General features: G+C 35.4%; 1 protein-coding gene across 3 annotated transcripts in view; it reads left to right on the top strand.

Moving 5' to 3' along the window:
* Positions 1-322: 322 nt before the first annotated feature.
* The window catches only part of LOC148938616 (uncharacterized), a 54,036-nt gene continuing 41,628 nt past the window's right edge, over positions 323-12,730 (top strand). The window contains exon 1 of one of the 3 annotated variants that reach the window (XM_089107659.1): positions 323-445. In XM_089107659.1, coding sequence (XP_088963785.1) covers positions 423-445 — 23 coding nt within the window. In that variant the 5' untranslated portion in view covers positions 323-422. Of the gene's footprint in view, positions 446-1,693; positions 1,756-6,454; positions 6,623-12,730 lie in introns of those variants that run through there. The other 2 variants (XM_089107657.1, XM_089107658.1) reach the window with 2 other exon arrangements.

Here is a 12,730-nt window from a genome sequence, read left to right as displayed (position 1 = left end):
AGATTACAGGCATGTCTCTGCCTCCCTTGAGAAAACTTCCGCAGGCGCTGACATTAATTGAGCACCAAGTGATCCATATAGAATTATTCGTAATATCCAGGTCGCATGATCGAGTACCCTACTGTATATTGCATACTGTCTAGAAGGGACATTACTCATAATTTCGTGATGAATATGTCAAATTATTCACTGTCAAATAATGTTGGTCACTATAGACCCTATCCGTAATAGACAGTGTAAGCTCTTAGCATATCTGCTCTCAAGGAGGTTCGACCAGGTAGATTCTCAGAACATAAAGGGAGCAGTCTTGTTTTGAACGGTCTTAACTTTCCATTTGAATTTTCAACTATCATCAGATCAGTTTGACTTTAACAGCGTTTAGTAGAGGGTTAAACTATCCCTTAGTTTTCGAGCAAAGGAAAATGGGCATATCATATCGTTCAAAGTAAGTTTACTTCCAAACCAAGTGCATATATTAGTTTATTCGTTTTCTATTTGCACTCAGTTGCAAATTATCTGTTGCTTGTGTACACTTAGGGCTTGTTTCCTTCTAGGGAGACACCATTATAAAAAAGGTTACAACCCTCCACTGGTTTTCAAAGTACCTTCCCGGGACATACCTTAGCATGTACATCCATCCCTGAAAGTTTCATTTTCCTAACCCAAACTCTTTCCAAGATAGCCAAAAGTAACTAAAGTAGAATTTTACCAAAAATAGACATTGTGCCATATTTATGCGCATGTTTTTATCCCTCGACCATTTAAGGGACAGCTATGGTCCCTTTCTGAGTTTCATAATATGACTAAAGTCATCCGTAAAGTGGTTTCCAAGTCGATTTAATACTATGACGATCTTATAGGAACAGTAATAATATAGTAATAATATAGTATTAGGGTACTTGCTTTTAAGGGAGGGGCTGAATATTAGTGTCAACAAAAACCTTCCAAAAAATATATTGTTAACGCCTGACCGTATTTTGCTCTAAACTACAATAATTATAACTATTAGAATTACTGTTACCGATATTTTCTTTTCTCCAAGTTAAGTCCGCAAGGCCTTACCCAGAGGGGGGTGGATTAGGGGTTTTTTGTACACCCCTGAAAAATTCTGGATACGTTCTTGTAAGTCCGTACTACGAATCAGGGGCGTGCCGAGGGGGGGGGGAGGTACGTGCCATCCCCCAACTTTTCTTATATCAGGTAAAATTTTGCAAAATTAGCCGAAATTTCGCAAAATTCTTGACTTCGGCAGAAAATTTAACATAAATCAGGTAGCTATTTGGTAAAATTTAAAAAGATCGCCCCCCAATAAAATGAGCCTCAGGATACCCCTGCTACGGAAAATAGAATTTAAAGCTAAACTAGTGCATACTAGAGGTTGGGGGAACCAATAATTCACCATGGGTAAAGACGTGCAAGACCTGGCCGTTTCGAAAAGAGGAAGAGGTAGGGACCGTGGTATATAATCGTGTATTGTAAGATACCTCTGATAAGATACCTGATGTAAGATACCTCTCAAATAGCATACAGCCCCTTACTTTGAACTAACCTAAATTCACTCTTTACACTCATGGAGGATGAATCAGGTAGATTCTCGGAAATTAAAGGGAGCAGCCTTGTTTTGACAATCTTAAACTTTCGACTTAAAAATTTAAGCAATCAATCAAGTCAGTTTGATTGCAAAAGTGGTTAAGGAAGGACTGTCTGTAACTCTGGGTTTCAAGAAATAATGGCCATATCATATAAATGTTCAAAGTAAGTTAATTTCCAATGTATGTATTATAAAATGAAAAATTAATGAAAATTAAACCTTTTGTTCAAGTTAATTATTAATTTTAATAAAAAGAGAAAAATAATCAAGAGGCACCCAGAACACAGGGAGGATTTACTGACTATTCAGTTTCACTCCTTTTCGTAAAAAATGAATTTTTAATTCTTGGTGTAAGATCTCTTTTAAATAGCTATCATAATAAAAAAAATTCTTCATTTATCTTCATAAAAAAAAAACTGAAAAGGTCAACATGTCCGCCGATTTTTTTTTTAACGGCAATGCCAATTTTGCGCGCACATTTTTAAAACCAAGACGCACCGAAACAGTCAGGAAAAATGGAATTTCGAGTCCAACTTAAACATAGTTAAAAGATTTTAAAGCTTTTTATGACGCTATATGGAGATATGTTAGTAATGTAGAGCAAAAATCTAGTTTGTCCTATTAATTTTCTAATTAATTAATCACTTCAACCAAAATGCCTTAAACCAAAAAAAGAGAAAGAGATAAGATTTAAGCCATACCATTTGTTGGTGTGTTTAATTTTGGCAATGAGGGGTAAAAAGTGGCATCTAACCTCTCTTGGTAATAGCCAAATTACATAGATTCTAATTTTTTTTTTTAACTAAAAAGTTGATAAAAAAAAAACTTCCTACAGCATTTCGTTTCAGATTTTACTATTTAAGAGAAGTTCCAAGGACTAAAAACTGAAATCGGCGCTCAAGTCAACTAATTTATTCAACTATTTCATGATGAAAGTACCAATGCCTCAAAAATGAAAACACCCCCACCCCTGAACCAACTTTAGGTCTATTTATACTTGAAAACCACGATATTGTAAGATATTTCTTTTGGTTGCTCGAAAATTATGAAGTTTTTAGGGAAGTATCACATTTTTAGGTACTTCCCCATTATTTGGACACCTCGGCTATAGACAGTCGAATGAGTGCAATGATGTAAACCCGTAAAGCGGGTAATTCCTATCTAAATTGATCGAAGAGTGTGGTTTCTCATTGAATTTACAATAATTAAACTGTTGTTTTTTGGGGTTTAGGGGGGAGAAAAAGGTACCTAGGTTAGGTTAAGTTAGGTTAGGTTACGTATTTAATATATGCAATGCTTTACCGCCACCCCCCTAATGTGCAAACATATAGCCCAAATTCGTTTATAAACTATTATATATTCATTCAATTTTGTTTTATTTCATTAGCATTAACCAAACTTGACTTTTTAATAAGTGTCCACATAATAGGAAAGCCCTACAACAGTCTTTCATTGCCCTACAACATGGATGTTAAACCTTTTTTCCTTTCCACAACCAATCTAAGATATAGGCTATTACAAAGCGAGGAAACATATCTTTAAAAATTATATTTCTGCTACTAAGCCATTGTTTGATTTGGGGTTGCTTTGTATTCTGTCATTTTTGTTTTTCACTTTCTTTTAACAACACAGTAATGTCCTTACGATCCTCAGAACTAGTAAGTCTTTTTCTCTGATTAGTATCCAAATCACCTTACATTTCTATGCCATTCAACGGTCAGATCGGACTCCTATTCTCTGGCTGCCCGGCATGCTACCTATCTATCCAAGTCAGCTAAGATGTCACAACAAGAAAACAAATCTTTGACCGTTTTTTTTTTCTTGTTTTACTGTTCTTTTTTATTTTTCATAGATGTTTTCTACCCCTCCCCTCAGGGGTGGATCCAGGATTTTTTAGGGGGGAGGGGGCTAAAATAAGTTGATCGGATAAACTTGCATTAGGAGCAAGTTTATTTAACGCAAACTTGCGTTAATTAAGTAAATTACAATACTTTAGACTACGTTAGGGGGATCGTGCGCCCCCCGCGCCCCCTCCCCCCCACGATCCATGACTGCCTCCCCCTCCCAGCTCTTGGATATCATGTTTGAAACGTATGAGTTAGGTACTGTTTATTGTGCGTATGGCACCTCAGTCTGGCTTGTTTTGGCTGGTAATGAGAGGCGGGCAGCAGTTCACCATTCTTTTTTTTAGTGTGTTATCCTTTATTGTTTTTTTCTCTGCATTCTCGGCCATAGGACCTTGCAAAGAATTATGATGGTGAATTTTTCCTTTTTTCAGTTTTTCTTTTCGGTTAGATCAACTCTGAAATCTGCAGTTTTATCAATACATGTTTCAAGAGTTTTTTTTCCATGCTTATACTTTATTGAATTTCCCGCGCTATAAATACGTTTCTAAGAATTGTTATCTAACAATTTTATAGAACAAAGATTTCTGTTTCCGTACGTAACATTGTTGCCAAACATTGTTAGCTATTAATTGGGTACTGGAAAAAAAGAAAAAAATTAGAGACTATTGTCTTGGTAAACTTCTGCTTTTTTAATTCTTGGTATCTTGGAAAGTAGTCGAGTTAGGCCGATAAAAATTTCAGGAGCGAATTAAGAGCCAAAAATATACCCTGGGAAGGTATTGCCAAATTACTTTGTCTATCCTTTTCTTATTTCTAGCGGTTAGAAGATTGCATACATGACAGGTTTGAATCCTGACCTATCTCAATTCTGACAAAAAAATATTTTACCTTAATTTTGAGTTTTCAATTGCTTCTTCTTAACCTCGTAAATTGGGATTGAGTAAAGGTATGAGGCTAAAAACCCTTTTCTTTTTTATCAGTTGAGTAGCAGATCTGCTTTGCAAGGTGGTTGATTTTTAGGTACTCTTGTATTATTCAGAACACACTCGAGAAGTGAAGTTAGGTTAATCCTAATGCAATATGCCAAAATACGATGAAAATATAATACTTTAGTTTATATAATGATATATTTTGGGCTCTTTATTTGCCCGTTAGGGGGGTGTGGTGGTAAAGTAACCTAACTTAACCGTACCAACCCCCCGCCCTACCCCTAACGTGCAAATATATAGCCCAAATTATACAAGTCTAATGCATTCTGTCACCCGTTATTTGTCTTTGTGGTTGTGAAACCGGTTTTCATAGATGGCAAATCTTGTACGACTATCGTACAACTTCTTGAGTGTATTCTGAATAATACAGGAGTAACAATTTTTATAACACCAATGTTCTTAAAGTTCTTCAAACGTCAGATCCTTATGTAGGGAGAAGAATTGGGGGTATGGGGTTTAAAATGTCTTCCTAGGAGACTATTAAGGCTCTGGATGCATTTCTGAAACTTTATTCACATAATTTGACTACTTTCCAGGATAGCGAAAAGCTCCTAAACAAAAATTTCACCTGTTTTCTCTAATACTGCTTCGAACTTAGAAAAATTCAGGGAAGATTCAAGGTTTGCAGCCCTCTCGTTCTATTTTTTGCCTGTTATAGATTTATGGGGACCACCTCTAGATGTTTATGTTTATAGTGTTTACGTACGTAGCAGGTTTTATTTGGTAGCCATTGGACTCTGATGAGTTTTACTCCGCCACTTAAACTAATCAAATGGCTTGGAAGTTTAAGTGTTGTTTCGAATTGCAACCCATGTTGCTAATCTGTATTGAATTTATAAATGCATCCAATTGTCCAAGATCAGAAGACACCGTATAAATCTTTTTGTTAAATTCAATATACCCCGGATTAGCGGATAAATCTTCTATTTAAAATATCAAATGAAAAGGCATGCACCCACTATTTCTTTTGGCTTTGTTAAAAGGTGTTATGTGAAGCTTTTTTGGAAAGTTTGGATTTATGCCCCCCTCCATCAAATGAAACAAGTTCTGTCAATTGGCTCAGCTCAGTTTCCCAGATTGATCGAATATCTTTCTTTCTAAGACTGCTTTCAAAATACAACGAATAAAATCAAACTGTCTATCACAACAGGTTGGAAGCAACCTTGCTGTCGGCCGAAGAAATGATGGTCTTATGGCCTATCTGAGTTCCTGCGATGAGAAACATTATGCTTGGCGCAGCACTAGCACTTGCCATGGACTGAAGCGGATAGAGGAGGCAGACGTTACTTTCTTTGCTGTGTAGTGCTCAGTAAAAAAATTTTAAGCAAAAAAATGGGCTCCTTGGAAGAAAAAATAAACAAGATAGATACATAACTGCAAAAATAAGTTTGCAGTTGCGACATACTTTTACATTAACACAAAATATCTTCTCTGGCCCGTATCGGTAACTCCAAGCCAATCACAAATCTCTTCTCGTGTGATGATTTGTAACGGGTAGGTTGCCTGAAGCCAAGCGAGTATTTCGCATAATTCAGCCAGTAGATTTCATCAGTAGTAAATAGGTGACGAAGTTTACTCACGGTTTTCGGTAAGTCTACCTTATTTCGTTTCAAGGCTGGGGGAGCTGAAACTTTCAGTTTTTTTGTGTTTCAGGTGGGGGGGGGGATGTAAGCAGACGTCGAATTTCATGTCGGAGAGGGTGTAAAATGTTTTTTTCTCTCTTTTTATGTGTATTGTCTCACCAAGTCTGACGCTAGTTATTTCATAGTTTGAGTATTTCCTACAAGAAGGAAGAGTCAATAGCCGAATAAGTCAATTGAAGTGAGAAAATTGAGGTCAGTCTGCATATCTATCGGCTGAAGATGTGTGGTTTCCCGTAAGGGTTCCGGTTCAATGAACGCGGCGAATCTGAAAAAAAAGTCAAAAACGTAACCCTGGAATGAAGGGCAGCGTTTGCGTTCCGCATTCTTACGTCATAATTGAATCAAAACTTTGGACACTGAGTTGTGTGCTTCTTATGTGGTCGTCCTTCGGTGCGCTCTCAGCGTTAAAATTAACGTCAGTTTGGTTACATTTTGTAGTGGTAGCTATTACGGTTTATAATTCACTTCCTGGTATTGGCTGGATTTATATCTATTTTTAGTGAAATAGGTTATAAAGTGGCTTTTTATAATGGAATACAACGTTTTTCTAAGGTAATGTACAAATTAAAATACGGTATCCTTTTTAGGGGGAAAGAGTCAGAGTTAAGACCGATAAAAAAGTTCCATCACATACTTTTAAACTATATAAACAGAATGGATTTAAGTGTAAGATTGAATAGACCTTTTTGAGTCACAATTCTGGATTTTTATCTTCAGCTTATTGACATTTTTAGTGGCAGCTATTACGGTTCATAAGTCATTCCTTGCTATTTGCTGAATTTGTAATTATTTTTAGTGAATTAGATCATAAAAAAGGCTTTTCATAAGTTAAGATATCGTTTTTTGAAGTGACGTGCATATTAAAATGTGGTGCCCCGTGGGAAGGGGTAAAGTTAGATACCAAAAGAGCTACCCAAGGCTAAATTGTTTTTTTAGTTCAAGGAAATTTCAGGGATGGATCCACAATCAATGTCAAAGCGTGGCATGAAAAGTTTTTGCGCCGAGGCACTGATTTATCAAAAGTACCTCTTCTGAAGCTGTCGTAGACAAAAATTTCGTAGATTCAATGAATTTTAATAACTTTTTTCTCAACATTATTGAATTTAGTCTACATAGTTTATTGAAATTAATTGGAGGTCCAATCTTTGTTACCTAAGGGAAAATCCAAGGGTACATTTAATAGACATGATAAGATAACTCAAGTCGGCTCGTTTATAAATACTGGTGCTTGTTAGTGAGTATGTTAAGTGCTTGTTAGTGAGTAGTGAATTAACTATTCAGGTCATTCACTACTCCTAGAAGAAGATCCTCTGGAAATATCGGACTCACTCCTGAGCCCTGATTGATTATTATTTTTTTTTTTCTGAATTCTAAAAAACAACTCTATTCGAAGACGTCTTGGTGAGCCCTGTCTGATTTTTTAGGCCTTTGATTTTTTGAAGCCGTCAATATAATCTCTTAAAAAGTGGTTCGAATTAAATTCAAGATCCCATTAATGGCAAGCTCTACCACGCTTTTCCACATGAAAAGTATGGTTCGATCCCCTTTCAAGGGTTATAATGAGATAAAGGCTGAGATGGCTAGGGCACGATCTGCCAAAGCAGGATGACAGATTGCCAAAGATTGTCCTTTTCGGCACGCCATTTAGGGCTAAACGCAAAGCAGGTCGTCCTCAGTCGGGGTGGGAGGAAGTCGTAAGGAGAGATTTAAAGGAAACGGAAACTTCCTGGGAGGGTGTAAAGAAGGAAGTTTTGAATAGACTGGGATGGAGGATGAGCGTGCGTAGCTCTATTGGCTTCAGGCTGCTTGATTCTGCGGTAAGTTGTTGTTAGTGGTAGTAGTAGCATAGATATAACTTCGAGTGAAAAATGGAAAAATAAACATCTGCTTTTATTATCGTGTTTACTATTTTTCTTGCTTGTAAATAAAGATAATAAAATGATATATGATATAACACTAAAACACCCGTTGCAAAGAAATATATAACCTAAAAATGAAAAACATATTTATGTTTGCAAAATAAATAAAAAAAACTAAATCATTTAAGAATATTTATTTCAGTAGTGGAGGAAGAATGTGCGCCGTTGTGTTGACCTCAGGCGGCACTGGTTCTGCAGCGAGTAATAGTATTGTTGTATTTGTTTGTTGACGCTTCTATTCTTGCAAATCGATTTCAATTGTGTATTTGCACGTCGTAATTGGTGTTAAAGGTTCCGTTAGGTTTGAGCCTGTTATGTGTTAGGTTGTTTCATTTAAAAATGTAAAAGTGGTAACACCCTTTTGCGCAAGGCTTTTCAATTTAGGTAAGTGTCTCTTTGGCGACGTAAGTGGTTTAGAAATACGTTTTTAATTTTAATATTTCTAAAATGTGTTAATGTTAAAAATCTGCTTAACCTCAATGTCAATTTTTCTCATAATTTTGCAAAAATAGTATAGTCTGTTTTTATACATTTATTTTCACTACTGTGGTCATTTTTTGTAACAGTTTTTGTCGTGGGACAGGAAATTGTTTCAGGTGGGCCGCTTCTGACCCATGGGTCATGTTCTGTACACCGCTAGAGTTAAAAGCCCTTAGTAGAGTAGCGTCCCTCTTTTGGTTTAGTTAAACTAAAACTTCTATTTGTTGCATACTGTATCCGGTTGAAAAATTCATACGCGTGGACACACAATCCTTTGTGATTCCGCCTTCCAGGGTCTTTTTTATATTATTTTCAGGCAATGCGTAGATTATCATGGTGTCGTTATTGTATGCTATCGATGTATTGTTAATATTAAAATTTAAGAAAGAAAAGTGGTATCAGACCTAACTAAATATATTTTATTGTATTTTTATCATATATTTAACTAATTATATATTTAACAGATTTAACTAATAGCTCTCCTTCTTCGCCTGGTTCAACGCCATAACTTCCACAAAAATTTGGCTCTGCCTTAAATACTTCATAATCTTGAAACGACCAAAAGAAAAATATTAAAAAAAAAACGATTTCCAGGCAGGTATAAATAGACCTAAGGTGGGTCCAGGGGCAAAGCGTGTTTTCATTTTGATGTCCTTGGTAGTTTAAGAAATTTGCAATGGGAAAGAAGGATTGGATTTCACAAATTATATTGGTGAAGTTACAAAGAAGCCTACAAATTTGGCTCTGCCTTAAATATTTCATAATCTTGAAACGACCAAAAAAAATATTTAAAAAAAACGATTTCCAGGCAGGTATAAATAGACCTAAGGTGGGTCCAGGGGCAAAGCGTGTTTTCATTTTGATGTCCTTGGTAGTTTAAGAAATTTGCAATGGGAAAGAAGGATTGGATTTCACAAATTAGATAGGTGAAGTTACAAAGGAGCCTACAAATTTGGCTCTGCCTTAAATATTTCATAATCTTGAAACAACAAAAAAAAAATATTTAAAAAATACGATTTCCAGGCAGGTATAAATAGACCTAAGGTGGGTCCAGGGGCAAAACATGATTTAATTTTGATGTCCTTGGTACTTTAAGAAATTTGCAATGGGAAAGAAGGATTGTATTTCACAAATTAGATAGGTGAAATTACAAAGTAGCCTACAAATTTGGCTCTGCCTTAAATTTTTCATAATCTTGAAACGACAAAAAAAAAATATTTAAAAAATACTATTTCCAGGCAGGTATAAAAATACATATGGTGGGTCCAGGGGCAAAACATGATTTTATTTTGATGTCCTTGGTACTTTAAGAAATTTGCAATGGGAAAGAAGGATTGGATTACACAAATTAGATTGGTGAAATTACAAAGGAGCCTACAAATTTGGCTCTGCCTTAAATATTTCATAATCTTGAAACGACAAAAAAAAAATATTTAAAAAATACGATTTCCAGGCAGGTATAAATAGACCTAAGGTGGGTCCAGGGGCAAAGCGTGTTTTCATTTTGATGTCTTTGCTACTTCAAGAAATTTGCAATGGGAAAGAAGGATTGGATTTCACAAATTAGATAGGTGAAATTACAAAGGAGTCTACAAATTTGGCTCTGCCTTAAATATTTCATAATCTTGAAACGACAAAAAAAAAAATATTTAAAAAATACGATTTCCAGGCAGGTATAAATAGACCTAAGGTGGGTCCAGGGGCAAAACATGATTTTATTTTGATGTCCTTGGTACTTCAAGAAATTTGCAATGGGAAAGAAGGATTGGATTTCACAAATTAGATAGGTGAAGTTACAAAGGAGCCTACAAATTTGGCTCTGCATTAAATATTTCATAATCTTGAAACGACCAAAAAAAATATTTAAAAAATACGATTTCCAGGCAGGTATAAATAGACCTAAGGTGGGTCCAGGGGCAAAACATGATTTCATTTTGATGTCCTTGGTACTTTAAGAAATTTGCAATGGGAAAGAAGGATTGGATTTCACAGATTAGATTGGTGAAATTACAAAGGAGCCTAAAATCCTTGGGCTTACTGTTGGAATTGGCAAGGTAGAAAGTTCAGACGATGATATTCGAAATAAGGAGTAGATATTGCTGTCAGGTGGCTTAAAGCTAGGCTTAGGCAAGAGCAGAAATCGATAAAAATTCGTGTGTGCGAATGTTCGGTTTGCTTTGTTTTCCCGGTCGATAAAATTATGTTTAAAAAAAAGCTTCCTGTTTATTCACCGGTAGAATAAAGTAGGCTACTCTTAGTTGTCTTTAGAAAAGTATCAAATGATTATTTTTGTTTCTGAAAATTTCCAGGAAGGATTGATAGATTGTTGCTGTCAATCCGACTTACCACCAGAATTTATATATCGATGCTACTTTGCCATTTTAATTTGACTAAACAACAAAGCGAGAAGGAAATTTTGGTACTATCCAATTATGCGGGCCTCTCTGGTTAATCACTATAGAGTAGGCAAAACCCGTCTTTGACGTCTTAACTGTTATAGAGCAGGCAATGACAGCAAGGTTTTCATTGCGTATGCGATATTACACTGTGGTTTTTTGGGGTTTAGGGAGGGGGAGGAAAGGTACCTAGGTTAGGTTAGGTTACATATTTAATATATGCATTGCTTTACTCCCCCCTTCTAATGTGAAAATATATAGCCCAAATTTGATTCTAAACTATTATAAATTCATCCTATTTTATTTCATTAGTATTAACCAAACTTGACTTTTTAGAGAGGCCCGCATAATGGGATAGTACCGGGATTTTCTCCAGTGTACATCTAAACCTTTTCTATTTTAAACTTGTATTTCTGGAATATCAACATTGATAGACTGTTTGTCGCCCCGCTCTACTGAAAATTCCTCTTTGAGAAAGAATAAACCCACGGGGTAGGAATCAAACAGATTCTGCAAGACTGCTGGGTCATTGAATTTTTTTTTAGTATGTCATTCTTCGTGCTTAACTCAAATTTGGCAAACTGGTTCTCAATACTAGATTTCTCTTTATTCTGTCTGTTTCTTCTCACGTAGTAACAAGGAAAAGCCCTTGTCAGGTTTCCAAGTTTTTAGATTCTTGCAGCTTCAATTTCTGCCACTTCGATTAAAAAAAAGGTTAAGTTGTTTGATTTCCTGTTTTTTCGTCGAAATTTCTAAATCTTTAGCCGTGAAAAGTTTATTCACCTTAGGAGTGTCACTTGATCCACATACAAATAAAAACTCCACCTGACGCATTGATATTCAGTAGTGAAGATCAAGGGCATAGCCGAAAATTTATTTTACTTAAAAAAAAATACTGTAGAACATTTTGCTGAGGATAGTCGGTGAAGTAAAATGAAATAACAACCCACAGCCAAGAGTTGAACATCATCCATTTTGGCTGTAACCTTAAAGGCCCATTGATAATGAGATTTTACTACTACCGAAATTTAGCTTACGCTAATTTGAGCCAATCAGAATTTATTATAGAATTTTTTCAACCAATCAGAAAAAATCTGATTGCCTGAAATGGCGCTAGTTATATTTCATTATTTAATGCCTTGCCAAGGTGTTTCCCGGCCAACTAATGAGAATGTTTGGATTTTGACTTCCTTTGTAATAGTCGTCGTGGTGACCTTCGCATATTCATACTTATGTAAATATTAATTTATATCATGACAAGAAGATAGTAAATGTATAAACAGCTGGTTTTATAACTTTACTGTTTTTATTTACTTAAGTTTAACTTTTTAACTTTATTCTTACTTTACTTTTTAACTTTACTTTCTTATATTTGTATACAACTTTGCGACTAGCAACTTTAACTTTCATTATTTTACTTTTATTATTTACTACCACTCTTTACTAAAAGAGTGGAAAAAGAAAAAAACAGGGAAAGAGGACGCCAGGAAAATTAGGGGGTCCAGGGTCCGGCCCCCTGGATCCGCCAGTGCTTCAAATAATGCCTTCAATTGTATTTGGATTAAAGTTTGAATTTTTTTGCGTTTCTTTGTCGCTTTTCAAGTACATTTCTGACAAATTACGTTCCATATTATTGTCAAATATTTCCAAGTCAGTTATTACAAATTACGTTCCAATATTGCCAATTAACTTCCACTGCTACCAATTACGTTCCATATTATTGTCAAATAGTGCTCAGGTCAGCATTGCTGATGAGCCGACGTAAGATATTCCATCTAAAAATTGTATTTATCCAAGTTTATTGAATTTGTGTTTAGCAAATAATTTTCTCCATTATATCGTATATTTCCTACATTTTTATCTTC

This window comes from Artemia sp. Qi Xiang Cuo, unplaced genomic scaffold (assembly GCF_049724085.1).
Source record: "Artemia sp. Qi Xiang Cuo unplaced genomic scaffold, ASM4972408v1 HiC_scaffold_3078, whole genome shotgun sequence".
NCBI classification, from domain to species: domain Eukaryota; kingdom Metazoa; phylum Arthropoda; class Branchiopoda; order Anostraca; family Artemiidae; genus Artemia; species Artemia sp. Qi Xiang Cuo.
The sequence above is the reverse complement of the archived record's forward strand: the minus strand, read 5'-3'. Positions and strand labels throughout refer to the sequence as shown.